Source organism: Oncorhynchus gorbuscha, linkage group LG15 (genome assembly GCF_021184085.1).
Source record: "Oncorhynchus gorbuscha isolate QuinsamMale2020 ecotype Even-year linkage group LG15, OgorEven_v1.0, whole genome shotgun sequence".
Classification (NCBI taxonomy): Eukaryota; Metazoa; Chordata; class Actinopteri; order Salmoniformes; family Salmonidae; genus Oncorhynchus; species Oncorhynchus gorbuscha.
Window position 1 is genome coordinate 42,758,629 of NC_060187.1, and position 14,455 is coordinate 42,773,083.

At 45.3% G+C, this 14,455-nt stretch overlaps 1 protein-coding gene across 1 annotated transcript; it reads left to right on the top strand.

Moving 5' to 3' along the window:
• The first annotated feature begins 32 nt into the window (after positions 1-32).
• Positions 33-13,248, top strand: LOC123996879 (proprotein convertase subtilisin/kexin type 4-like). Its single transcript, XM_046300683.1, is given in 15 exon segments — positions 33-177; positions 313-417; positions 523-567; positions 569-622; positions 6,145-6,267; positions 6,387-6,463; positions 6,588-6,676; positions 6,786-6,958; positions 7,102-7,314; positions 10,595-10,695; positions 10,799-10,902; positions 11,037-11,154; positions 11,354-11,533; positions 11,740-11,864; positions 12,341-13,248. Coding segments are annotated over 15 exon segments (1,797 nt in total). The 5' UTR covers positions 33-51; the 3' UTR covers positions 12,505-13,248.
• Positions 13,249-14,455: the final 1,207 nt, after the last annotated feature.

The following is a 14,455-nucleotide window of genomic DNA, read 5'->3' on the forward strand; positions in this document are numbered from 1 at the left end:
TAAAAAAAAGAAACCAGCATGAGGTACCTGTACATTAGTTGCTCTTTGTGTATGGTGTATGTGTGCACAATTTACGCAGAAGTCATCTACACCAACAGTTGGGCTCTATATTTAGGTGGCACTCCTGAACAAATCAACAAGATTGCAAAGAAACATGGTTTCCATATATTGGGAAAGGTAAAACAATTATGTCAATGTTAGTTCACAGTTTATTTATGCAATATAATGATTTGTATTTTTTATATGTAGATCTTTTGGCATAATATGACTTGCTTGTAGGACCTAATTTCTTCTGGCATATTATATTTGTAGATATTTCCAGATGGCAACTATTACCATATGGAGCAACGAGGGGTGGCAAAACAATCATTGCAGGCACACTATTTGCATAATCTTCGACTGAAAATGGACCCTACGGTGAAAAGCCAATAGATCTGTAAAACACTTTCTAAAATTGGCTGTGATAACCAGTCCCAGTATTGCTCTTATTGTGATGAGTGTAATGATCTACCTGTTTCTCAGGTGCTTTGGTTTGCACAGCAATCTGGAAGGAGTAGAAATAGAAGACACTCTCACAGTAACCACTGATCCATTTTTCAATCAGCAGTGGTACCTGGTACATGTCAACATTATTCTTTCATTTTTGTTTGAAGTTTATTTCCATAATAAGAAGCTCTTTAGATTTTTATTCTGCTGTTTGAGGGTTTTCTGCCTTGAGTGAAAACATATTGTCATGTTTTGTCATTGATTATCATGCCTTGTCCCTGTTCTTCTCCTTCTATTCGTTTCCCTCTGCTGGTCTTATTAGGTTCTTTCCCTCTTTCTATCCCTCTCTCTCCCCCTCCCTCTCTCACTCTCCCGCTCTCTCTTCTCTCTATCGTTCCGTTCCTGCTCCCAGCTGTTCCTATTCCCCTAATCAATCATTTAGTCTTCCCACACCTGTTCCCGATCCTTTTCCCTGATTAGAGTCCCTATTTCTCTCCTTGTTATTCGTTTCTGCCCTGTCGGTTCCTTGTCTAGAATTCACCGTGCTGTGCTTGTGTATCGCCCTGTCGTGTCGTGTTTTCCTCAGATGCTGCGTGGTGAGCAGGTGTCTGAGTCTGTTTGGTTCAAGTGCCTTCCCGAGGCAACCTGCTGTTCACCTGCTGTTCAAGATCGAGTCTCCAGTTTGTCCTCGTCATTTCGAGTGAAAGTTGTGTTTTTTGATTGTATTTACTTTACTGGATTAAAGACTCTGTTTTCGCCAAGTCGCTTTTGGGTCCTCTTTCACCTGCATGACAGAAGGAACCGACCAAGGAATGGACCCAGCGACTTTGTTACACTGCCGTCGAGATCCAAGGAGCCATGCTCGGCAGACACGAGCAGGAATTGTCTGCTGCTCGCCATGCCGTGGAGAACCTGGCCGCTCAGGTTTCCGACCTCTCTGGACAGTTCCAGAGTCTTCGTCTCGTGCCACCTGTTACTTCCTGGCCTGCCGAGCCTCCAGAACCTAGGGTTAATAACCCACCTTGCTACTCCGGGCAGCCCACTGAGTGCCGCTCCTTTCTCACGCAGTGTGAGATTGTGTTTTCTCTCCAACCCAACACATACTCTAGAGAGAGAGCTCGGGTTGCTTACGTCATTTCACTCCTTACTGGCCGGGCTCGAGAATGGGCCACAGCTATCTGGGAGGCAAGGGCTGATTGCTCTAACAAGTACCAGAACTTTAAAGAGGAGATGATTCGGGTTTTTGACCGTTCAGTTTTTGGTAGGGAGGCTTCTAGGGCCCTGGCTTCCCTATGCCAAGGTGAACGGTCCATAACGGATTATTCTATTGAGTTTCGCACTCTTGCTGCCTCTAGTGAGTGGAACGAGCCGGCGCTGCTCGCTCGTTTTCTGGAGGGACTCCACGCAGTGGTTAAGGATGAGATTCTCTCCCGGGAGGTTCCTTCAGATGTGGACTCTTTGATTGCTCTCGCCATCCGCATAGAACGACGGGTAGATCTTCGTCACCGGGCTCGTGGAAGAGAGCTCGCATCAACGGTGTTTCCCTGCTCCGCATCGCAACCATCTCCCTCCTCTGGCACAGAGACTGAGCCCATGCAGCTGGGAGGGATTCGCATCTCGACTAAGGAGAGGGAACGGAGGATCACCAACCGCCTGTGCCTCTATTGCGGAGTTGCTGGACATTTTGTTAATTCATGTCCAGTAAAAGCCAGAGCTCATCAGTAAGCGGAGGGCTACAGGTGAGCGCAACTACTCAAGTCTCTCCATCAAAATCCTGTACTACTTTGTCGGTCCATCTACGCTGGACCGGTTCGGGTGCTACATGTAGTGCCTTGATAGACTCTGGGGCTGAGGGTTGTTTCATGGACGAAGCATGGGTTCGGAAACATGACATTCCTTTCAGAGAGTTAGAGAAGCCTACGCCCATGTTCGCCTTAGATGGTAGTCATCTTCCCAGTATCAGATTTGAGACACTACCTTTAACCCTCACAGTATCTGGTAACCACAGTGAGACTATTTCTTTTTTGATTTTTCGTTCACCGTTTACACCTGTTGTTTTGGGTCATCCCTGGCTAGTATGTCATAATCCTTCTATTAATTGGTCTAGTAATTCTATCCTATCCTGGAACGTTTCTTGTCATGTGAAGTGTTTAATGTCTGCCATCCCTCCCGTTTCTTCTGTCCCTACTTCTCAGGAGGAACCTGGCGATTTGACAGGAGTGCCGGAGGAATATCATGATCTGCGCACGGTCTTCAGTCGGTCCCGAGCCAACTCCCTTCCTCCTCACCGGTCGTATGATTGTAGTATTGATCTCCTTCCGGGGACCACTCCTCCTCGGGGTAGACTATACTCTCTGTCGGCTCCCGAACGTAAGGCTCTCGAGGATTATTTGTCTGTGTCTCTTGACGCCGGTACCATAGTGCCTTCTTCCTCTCCGGCCGGGGCGGGGTTCTTTTTGTTAAGAAGAAGGACGGTACTCTGCGCCCCTGCGTGGATTATCGAGGGCTGAATGACATAACGGTTAAGAATCGTTATCCGCTTCCCCTTATGTCATCAGCCTTCGAGATTCTGCAGGGAGCCAGGTGCTTTACTAAGTTGGACCTTCGTAACGCTTACCATCTCGTGCGCATCAGAGAGGGGGATGAGTGGAAAACGGCGTTTAACACTCCGTTAGGGCATTTTGAGTACCGGGTTCTGCCGTTTGGTCTCGCCAATGCGCCAGCTGTTTTTCAGGCATTAGTTAATGATGTTCTGAGAGACATGCTGAACATCTTTGTTTTTGTCTATCTTGACGATATCCTGATTTTTTCTCCGTCACTCGAGATTCATGTTCAGCACGTTCGACGTGTTCTACAGCGCCTTTTAGAGAATTGTCTCTACGTAAAGGCTGAGAAGTGCTCTTTTCATGTCTCCTCCGTTACTTTTCTCGGTTCCGTTATTTCCGCTGAAGGCATTCAGATGGATTCCGCTAAGGTCCAAGCTGTCAGTGATTGGCCCGTTCCAAGGTCACGTGTCGAGTTGCAGCGCTTTTAGGTTTCGCTAATTTCTATCGGCGTTTCATTCGTAATTTCGGTCAAGTTGCTGCCCCTCTCACAGCTCTTACTTCTGTCAAGACGTGTTTTAAGTGGTCCGGTTCCGCCCAGGAGCTTTTGATCTTCTAAAAGAACGTTTTACGTCCGCTCCTATCCTCGTTACTCCTGACGTCACTAGACAATTCATTGTCGAGGTTGACGCTTCAGAGGTAGGCGTGGGAGCCATTCTATCCCAGCGCTTCCAGTCTGACGATAAGGTTCATCCTTGCGCTTATTTTTCTCATCGCCTGTCGCCATCTGAGCGCAACTATGATGTGGGTAACCGTGAACTGCTCGCCATCCGCTTAGCCCTAGGCGAATGGCGACAGTGGTTGGGGGGCGACCGTTCCTTTTGTCGTTTGGACAGACCATAAGAACCTTGAGTACATCCGTTCTGCCAAACGACTTAATGCCCGTCAAGCTCGTTGGGCGTTGTTTTTCGCTCGTTTCGAGTTTGTGATTTCTTACCGTCCGGGTAGCAAGAACACCAAGCCTGATGCCTTATCCCGTCTGTTTAGTTCTTCTGTGGCTTCTACTGATCCCGAGGGGATTCTTCCTTATGGGCGTGTTGTCGGGTTAACAGTCTGGGGAATTGAAAGACAGGTTAAGCAAGCACTCACGCACACTGCGTCGCCGCGCTTGTCCTAGTAACCTCCTTTTCGTTCCTGTTTCCACTCGTCTGGCTGTTCTTCAGTGGGCTCACTCTGCCAAGTTAGCTGGTCATCCCGGTGTTCGAGGCACTCTTGCGTCTATTCGCCAGCGCTTTTGGTGGCCGACTCAGGAGCGTGACACGCGCCGTTTCGTGGCTGCTTGTTCGGACTGCGCGCAGACTAAGTCGGGTAACTCTCCTCCTGCCGGTCGTCTCAGACCGCTCCCCATTCCTTCTCGACCATGGTCTCACATCGCCCTAGACTTCATTACCGGTCTGCCTTTGTCTGCGGGGAAGACTGTGATTCTTACGGTTGTCGATAGGTTCTCTAAGGCGGCACATTTCATTCCCTCGCTAAACTTCCCTCCGCTAAGGAGACGGCACAAATCATTATCGAGAATGTATTCAGAATTCATGGCCTCCCGTTAGACGCCGTTTCAGACAGAGGCCCGCAATTCACGTCACAGTTTTGGAGGGAGTTCTGTCGTTTGATTGGTGCGTCCGTCAGTCTCTCTTCCGGGTTTCATCCCCAGTCTAACGGTCAAGCAGAGAGGGCCAATCAGACGATTGGTCGCATACTACGCAGCCTTTCTTTCAGAAACCCTGCGTCTTGGGCAGAACAGCTCCCCTGGGCAGAATACGCTCACAATTCGCTTCCTTCGTCTGCTACCGGGTTATCTCCGTTTCAGAGTAGTCTGGGTTACCAGCCTCCTCTGTTCTCATCCCAGCTTGCCGAGTCCAGCGTTTCCTCCGCTCAAGCGTTTGTCCAACGTTGTGAGCGCACCTGGAGGAGGGTGAGGTCTGCACTTTGCCGTTACAGGGCACAGACTGTGAGAGCCGCCAATAAACGCAGGATTAAGAGTCCAAGGTATTGTTGCGGCCAGAGAGTGTGGCTTTCCACTCGCAACCTTCCTCTTACGACAGCTTCTCGTAAGTTGACTCCGCGGTTCATTGGTCCGTTCCGTGTCTCCCAGGTCGTCAATCCTGTCGCTGTGCGACTGCTTCTTCCGCGACATCTTCGTCGCGTCCATCCTGTCTTCCATGTCTCCTGTGTCAAGCCCTTTCTTCGCACTCCCGTTCGTCTTCCCTCCCCCCTCCCGTCCTTGTCGAGAGCGCACCTATTTACAAGGTACATAAGATCATGGACATGCGTTCTCGGGGACGGGGTCACCAATACTTAGTGGATTGGGAGGGTTACGGTCCTGAGGAGAGGAGTTGGGTTCCGTCTCGGGACGTGCTGGACCGTTCACTCATTGATGATTTCCTCCGTTGCCGCCAGGATTCCTCCTCGAGTGCGCCAGGAGGCGCTCGGTGAGTGGGGGGTACTGTCATGTTTTGTCATTGATTATCATGCCTTGTCCCTGTTCTTCTCCTTCTATTCGTTTCCCTCTGCTGGTCTTATTAGGTTCTTTCCCTCTTTCTATCCCTCTCTCTCCCCCTCCCTCTCTCACTCTCCCGCTCTCTCTTCTCTCTATCGTTCCGTTCCTGCTCCCAGCTGTTCCTATTCCCCTAATCAATCATTTAGTCTTCCCACACCTGTTCCCGATCCTTTTCCCTGATTAGAGTCCCTATTTCTCTCCTTGTTATTCGTTTCTGCCCTGTCGGTTCCTTGTCTAGAATTCACCGTGCTGTGCTTGTGTATCGCCCTGTCGTGTCGTGTTTTCCTCAGATGCTGCGTGGTGAGCAGGTGTCTGAGTCTGTTTGGTTCAAGTGCCTTCCCGAGGCAACCTGCTGTTCACCTGCTGTTCAAGATCGAGTCTCCAGTTTGTCCTCGTCATTTCGAGTGAAAGTTGTGTTTTTTGATTGTATTTACTTTACTGGATTAAAGACTCTGTTTTCGCCAAGTCGCTTTTGGGTCCTCTTTCACCTGCATGACACATATGGTAAACCTGTTTTGATTTTTTTTTTATTGTAACTGTAGGCTTCTGCTTTTCTAGAGTGAGGCCTTTAATCAGAATGTGGTGGCCGCCTGGGCTCGAGGCTACACAGGCAAAGGGGTAGTGGTGTCCATCTTAGACGATGGCCTAGAGACAAGCCACCCAGACCTTGCTGAAAATTATGTGAGCTATCGAGATGATTATTGATGTAGTGGCAAATTATTGCATTTTGTTAATCATGAAGACAAATGGAAAATGATCCATCAGTAGAATAAAAAAACAACATTGCATTGTACCTGTAGGATCCACTGGCTAGCTATGACATGAATGATAATGACCCCAACCCAGAGACTCAATACTCTCTGACCAGACCAAAGAGGTAATTTGGCTGTGATGTTATTAAGATTTTACTACTACAAGACATTACATCATATAACATGTATGATCTGCAATATATGATGACATTCTGCATTGATGAACCCCTTTTGTCCTCTACTCCATAGGCATGGAACACGGTGTGCTGGGGTGGTGGCAGCGGTGGCAAATAATGGGGTGTGTGGGGTTGGAGTGGCATATCAGGCCAAGATCGGAGGCAAGTATTAACTATACATGAAATAATTCTCTCTGTTAATAGTATATAAAACAATACGGTAATTATCCTGCTTTAATTTCCACCCTGGCTTTTGCTCTGTTCTGTCCAGGAGTTCGGATGTTGGATGGACAAGTGACTGACCTGATAGAAGCCATGTCCTTAAACTTGAATCAGAAGCACATTGACATCTACAGCGCAAGCTGGGGACCTGAAGATTTGGGGAGGAATTTGGAGGGGCCAAACACATTAGCTAAAGAAGCCTTTATCAGAGGCATAAGCAATGTATGATACAACTTGCACTGGTCATCCTATATTACCTGTTTCATCAGTAGTACCAATCCGTTGGCTGAAGATTCTGGAGGCAAAGTAACTATTGCAGTAAGATTATACAATGAGTATTAAAAAGCAACTTCAATACCTTACAGGGCCGAGGTGGCTTGGGTTCCATTTACGTCTGGGCTTCAGGCAATGGGGGCGCCAGCTTTGACAACTGCAACTGCGATGGCTACACCAACAGCATTTACACGTTGTCTGTTGGAAGTACCACCGAGAAGGGAACTCTGCCGTTCTACAGTGAACCCTGCTCGGCCATTCTAACAACTACCTACGGTGGTGGAAGCTTTCAACACCACAGAATTGTAAGTGTCTTTTTCCCAACTCATACCATTTTCAACATTCATATATACACTGAACAAAAATATAAATGCAACATGCAACAATTTCAACATTTTACTGAGTTACAGTTCATGTAAGGAAATGAGTACATTAAAAAAAGTAGTTTAAAAAAAACGAGGCAAGTCAGGTAAGAACAAATTATTATTTACAATGACTGCCTACCCCGGCCAAAACCGGCCAACGCTGGGCCAATTGTGCGCCGCCCTATCAGACTCCCAATCACGTCCGGTTGTGATACAGCCTAGAATTGAACCAGGGTCTGTAGTGACACCTCCCCAGCACTGTGATGCTGTGCCTTAGACCACCGTCACTCAGGAGCATGGATTTCACATGACTGGGAATACAGCTTTGCATCTGTTGGTCAGAGATACCTTGAAAAGGTAGGGGCGTGGATCAAAAAAATCTGTCAGTATCTGGTGTGACCACCATTTGCCTCACGAAGAGCTACTTTGCATACAAGTTGACCAGGCTGTTGATTGTGCACCTTTGGCAGTGATTACAGCAAGTCTTGCTTTAATTTCCAAGTCTTCATGGGTATGACACTACAAGCTTGGCACACCAGTATTTGGGGAGTTTCTCCTGTTTTTCTCTGCAGATCCTCTCAAGCTCTGTCAGGTTGGATGGGGAGCGTTGCTGCACAGCTATTTTCAGGTCTCTCCTGAGATGTTCGATCGGGTTTAGGTACAGGCTCTAGCTGGGCCACTCAAGGACATTCAGAAACTTATCCTGAAGCCACTCCTGTGTTGTCTTGACTGTGTGTTTAGGGTCGTTGACCTGTTGGAAGGTGAACCGTCTGGCCACTCTACCATGAAGGCCTGATTGGTGGAGTGCTGCAGAGAAGGTTGTCCTTCTGGAAGGTTTTCCCATCTCCATAGAAGAACTCTAGAGCTCTGTCAGAATGACCATCAGGTTCTTGGTCACCTCCCTGACGAAGGCCCTTCTCCCCTGTTGCTCAGTTTGGCTGGGCGGCCAGCTCTAGGAAAAGTCTTGGTTGTTCCAAACTTCTTCCATTTAAGAATGATGGAGGCCACTGTGTTCTTGGGGACCTTCGATGCTACAAAATTTTATTTGTACCCTTCCTCAGATCTGTGCCTCGAAACAATCCTGTCTCGGAGCTCACCGGACAATTCTTTTCACCTCATGACCTGGTTTCTGCACTGACATGCACTGTCAACTGTGGGACCTTATATAGACAGGTGTGTGTGCCTTTCCAAATAATGTCCAATCAATTGAATTTACCACAGGTGGACTCCAATCAAGTTGTAAAAACATCTCAAGGACGATCAATGGAAACAGGATGCAGTTTTTGACATTTAATCCTAGTAAAAATTCCCTGCCTTAGGTCAGTTAGGATCACCACTTTATTTTAAGAATATGAAATGTCAGAATAATAGTAGAGAATTATTTATTTCAGCTTTTATTTCTTTCATCACATTCCCAGTGGGTAAGAAGTTTACATACACTCAATTAGTATTTGGTAGCATTGCCTTGAAATTGTTGAACTTGGGTCAAACGTTTCAGGTAGTCTTCCACAAGCTTCCAGCAATAAGTTGGGTGAATGTCATCCCATTTCTCCTGACACAGCTGGTGTAATTGAGTCAGGTTTTATAGGCCTCCTTGCTCGCACAATCTTTTTCAGTTTGGCCACAAATCTTCTATAGGATTGAGGTCGGGGCTTTGTAATGGCCACTCCAATAGCTTGACTTTGTTGTCCTTAAGCCATTTTGCCACAATTTTGGAAGTATGCTTGGGGTCATTATCCATTTGGAAGACCCATTTGTGTCCAAGCTTTAACTGGTGTCTTGAGATGTTGCTTCAATATATCCACATAATTGTCCTCCTCGTGATGCCATCTATTTTGTGAAGTGCACCAGTCCCTCCTGCAGCAAAGCACCCCCACAACATGATGCTGCCACCCCCGTGCTTCACGGTTGGGATGGTGTTCTTCGGCTTGCAAGCCTCCCCCTTTTGCCTCCAAACATAACGATGGTCATTATGGCCAAACAGTTCTATTTTTGTTTCATCAGACCAACGGACATTTCTCCAAAAAGTACGATCTTTGTCCCCATGTGCAGTTGCAAACTGTAGTCTGACTTTTTTATGGCGGTTTTGTAGCAGTGTCTTCTTCCTTGCTGAGCGGCCTTTCAGGTTATGTCGATATAGGACTCGTTTTACTGTGGCTATCGATACTTTTGTACATGTTTCCTCCAGCATCTTCACAAAGTCCTTTGCTGTTGTTCTGGGATTGATTTGCACTTTTCGCACAAAAGTAAGTTAATCTCTAGGAGACAGAACGCATCTCCTTCCTGAGCGGTATGACGGCTGCGTGGTCCCATGGTGTTTATACATGCATACTATTGTTTGTACAGATGAACGTGGTACCTTCAGGCGTTTGGGAATTGCTCCCAAGGATGAACCAGACTTGTGGAGGTCTACAAAAAAACAAATCTGAGGTCTTGGCTGATTTATTTTGATTTCCCCATGATGTCAAGCAGAGACCCTGAGTTCGAAGGTAGGCCTTGAAATACATCAACAGGTACACCTCCAATTGACTCAAATTATGTAAATTAGCCTATCAGAAACTTCCAAAGCCATGACATCATTTTCTGGAATTTTCAGAGCTGTTTAAATGCACAGTCAACTTAGTGTATGTAAACTTCTGACCCACTGGAATTGTGATACAGTGAATTCATTATAAGTGAAATAATCTGTCTGTAAACAATTGTTGGAAAAATGACTTGTGTCATGCACAAAGCAGATGTCCTAACCGACTTGCCAAAACTATAGTTTGTTAACAAGAAATTTGTGGAGTGGTTGAAAAACAAGTTTTAATTACTCCAACCTAAGTGTATGTAAACTTCCTACTTAAACTGAAATGTAAATTTGCAAAAATGTCTAAACCTGTTTTCACTTTGTTATTGTGGGGTATGTGTGTAGATTGAGGAATTATTTTTATTTAACCAATTTTAGAATAAGGCTGTAACGTAACAAAATGTGGGAAAAGTCCAGGAATACTTCCCGAAGGCACTGTGCAAATATGCATTTAGAATGACAAAGCATTCTGATAAATCTTTGACTAGTTTAGCTTTAGAATAATCATGCTTAAAAAGTAGTCACATGAATGCAAGAGGTTGCTGAAGATGTGTGGAACTTGAAAGAGGTCAATATTTATCTCACATTCACCACCTACAGCAACAGTAAGCAGAGCCTCAACAAAATACCTAGATGTTGTTTCCCCTCTAGGTCACCACTGACCTGCATCAGTCCTGCACCTCTGACCATACTGGGACCTCTGCCTCTGCCCCTCTGGCTGCTGGGATTATTGCACTGGCTCTGGAGGCAAAGTAACCACTCCTTTGTCTCTGTGCACCTGTAACTCAATAAACTTATTTGTTGTAAGGCTTTGAGTCATTGAGAAAGATGATAAAATCCCAACTTCTCCCACAGCCCAAGACTCACCTGGCGTGATGTGCAACACCTCGTGGTGCGAGCATCAAGACTGGCAGATCTTCGAACGCATGATTGGCGGACTAATGGTGTTGGTAGACCTGGTGAGACATAAAGCACTACCTTCTATTGTTAGATAGTTAACCATTCAAGGAAACTGAGATGTGATTTGCTAGACTGTAGGGCATGAAATTGAGTAAAAAAAGAGTGAACTGGCATCTGATTTGCTTTATTATAGTCAGCCATTACTATGGATATGGGCTCCTGGATGCAGGTAGACTGGTGGACTTGGCCGGTAAATGGAAAACAGTCAAACCTCAAAAGAAGTGCACCATTGACCTCATTACCAGATCCTTGTAAGAAAAACACCCGTCTACACTTATCTCACTTATGGATAGTTAGTAGGAATACAGCTACCTATCAGTGTGTTCTCCAGCTGTTTACAGTACAAATAAATACGATCTTCAGATTTGATTGAGCATGAACTGTCATTCAACCAAATGATAATACCAACTTGGCCGGTTAGATTTGTTGTACTTTATGTCTGTCCGATAGTGAACTCCGCATGAAACTAACATTGAGGTGGAATGTGACAGCTTGTCATGGCACCAGGAATTGGATTCGGTCTCTGGAGCACATTCAGGCACGTCTCACACTGACCTATAGCAGACGTGGAGATCTCTCCATCACCCTCATTAGCCCGAAGAAGACAATCTCCAATTTACTCACAACCAGGTAAGACACAGCCAAGTCAATGGACAGCAAACTTGAAACCAATAAATAGAAGTATGAAACCATTTATAGATACTCTGTCATAAGGTAGAATAAATATTATACATACAGCATAATGGTGAAGTATCAGGGTTTACAATATGCAACAAGAGTGTAACCCATCTTGTCTTTAATGTACTAAAATATTCCAATGCAATGTTACATCACAGGCCCTACGATAATACGTCTGCAGGGTTCTCAGACTGGGCCTTCATGAGTACACACTGCTGGGATGAGGATCCCTCTGGATATTGGGTTCTACGGATAGAAAACAACGGAGATTCAAACAACAGAGGTACACGGACTTCAGCAGACATTCTCAAACTGACGAAAAAAAACATTTTTGGAATTTAAGGTGTCAACTTCAATAACACCGCAAGTCTCTTAAAACACATCTCTGGTATCTCAATTCAATTAGTTAATGGCAGAAAGAAATATTATACATCTAATGTGAACTAGAAAAATGTATTGTCATCCTTAACTAGGATTACAAATCAAAAGCACTCGGTGCTGCAGCTGACGTGACAGCAGCTGGCTCTGTTTGGCTCTGGCTTTCATCATCTGTTTTAGTCCATATTGTTCAAACACACTCCTTCACATCTCATCAAAATATACTACTTAATGTATTCATGTCATAACATGAAAATTGTTTTTGTTCCCTGGTTTCCCACAGTTACTATATATTTATTTGTGCGCTATACAATATGCATGATGAGCATTTTCTACAATGTACTCAGCCACCAACTAGTTCATTATTTTCTTTGTTCAAAGGATTCCTGTTGAAATTTCAACTGGAGTTGCATGGGACAGCTGAACGCATGATAGGCCGTCGCATGGAGAGGGCAGTGGTACAGCAGTGTGCAGTGAGGAACTCTGATGGCGGCTGTGAAGGCAGGCTACTACATTATTCATTCCCTGAATTTAGTTTACAATGAAACAGTTGCACACACACTGTCATTTCACATTCTGGAAGACATCTAGGAAAGAGTTACTAACCAAGCAAGTATCCTCTGTTTATAGAGTGCATATACCCACTATACGTTTTTGAGAACAGCTGCCTGATGTCCTGTCCACCTCACTACTATGTATCAAATGGAAACAGCACCCGCTCCTCTCAGAGGTGCTTACCCTGCCATCGCAACTGCCTCACTTGTTTCGGCAAACAGGACACAAACTGTCTCGACTGCCCTCCATATTCCACCTTGGATTCTCGTCGCAGTACCTGTAGTCCCCCCGTCTACCCCTGGGACCACAAAGGTAAAGTAACAAATGGCATGGATCGGACGGCAGCGGTTCTGGGTATTCTGATCGGAGGGCCGCTGGTGATTTTGTTTGTCATGTGGGCGATTGCATGTATGGTGAGCAGGTCGTTTCTACCACGTGGTGCTGCCAGGAACCAGGTGGACATCAGCACCAGTCATAGCAATGATGAGTCCAGGGATGTGGAGATGGTGGTATTCAGTATTACAGAAAGCCAGGCAGAGAACAGCGAGAGTACATCTACATTCACCAACATTCCCAATACTTCAAGAGAAACATGACTCACTTCAGTCAGCATAGAATTCATTATTGGCTAATTTCATGTTGACTAACAGAAACAGATGAAACATTTTACAAATAGCTTTTATTGTTACTCCAGTATCATTCACAAACTTTTGGATGGATAAAATAAATATATGTTTAAGACCCAAGTTGCATTCAGTGATTTTTATGAGAGCACATCAATTGGTAGAATATCCATCCATTTGCAATTATACATTTTAATGCAAAGTACGTCACAGAACATTTTAAATCGAGGCAGCGGAATAGCTTAAAATTACACATTAAGACTGCTTAAAAATTTCCTCCACAACTAGAGGGAGGAACGGCTCTTGCATTTCAGATAATATGTATGAATCCACATAAAAAAAAGTCCTGTATATGAGGAGCGAAAATACAACTTAAGCCTTTACAGACTTAGAGGTTAGAGGCATTCTGTGTAGCTTCACTGTACACAGATTACAATAATGGGCTATTTCTGGGATAAGCTTTCTCTTGAAGTTGAAAGGGAAAGTGCTCTCCTCACTGAGTTTCCAAGATGTCTGTGGGTATGACCCTATCTGAATTTGCCACTGGGGCTCTGTGACATCTCCAGAGGCCAGGATGGGGGTGGTCTGATTACAGAGTGTGTCCCCAGACCCAAAGAGCAACTGTCTGAGGCTAATGTCATACAGACAATACAGATCGAAAGCCACCATGGCAAGGAGCGGGAAAATGGTAAGCCCTGATCCAAAGCCTCTCCAGGGACTACAAATATGGAGGCACAGCCAGTAGACAAGCCTACAGGAATACAATGAGGAGTAGAAACTCAAAACATGATCAGCTTTGCAATGTTAAACAATGAGCAATGGCTTTAAAACAACTCACCTTCTTTCAATGAAAACTCCAGTCAAAATGGGCACCACCCTAAGCTGATTTTGAGGCAGGAATGTAGCCCGAACCAACAGATTGAGAATGTAGAGAAACAACTGCTCCATAGACGCATAGACAAACAGCTGCTGAATGGCCGGTCATCCGGGGAGAGCCTTAGCTGCATTCAAAGACCCAGTGCAGAACTGGCACATCGCACCAATCCGCATAGCTAGAGGGAGAGTAATGCAGTGTAAAAAAGGCCTTAGGTCTCTTAGTATTCGAATTTGAAAACATAACACAAAACACCTAAACACCTAACCTGATTCTGTCTGGCATTATGTGTCTTCAGCATCCTTTCCCATCAGTCTTTCATAATATCTTCCATTCCTGCTTGACCGTCAATAGGCGAAGGGATTAGTTTTCACCATGTTGTTTTCATAAGTCAGGTCCTTTCAGTAGAAATAAAGGAAATTAGGAAAGTAATGGAAACTATTA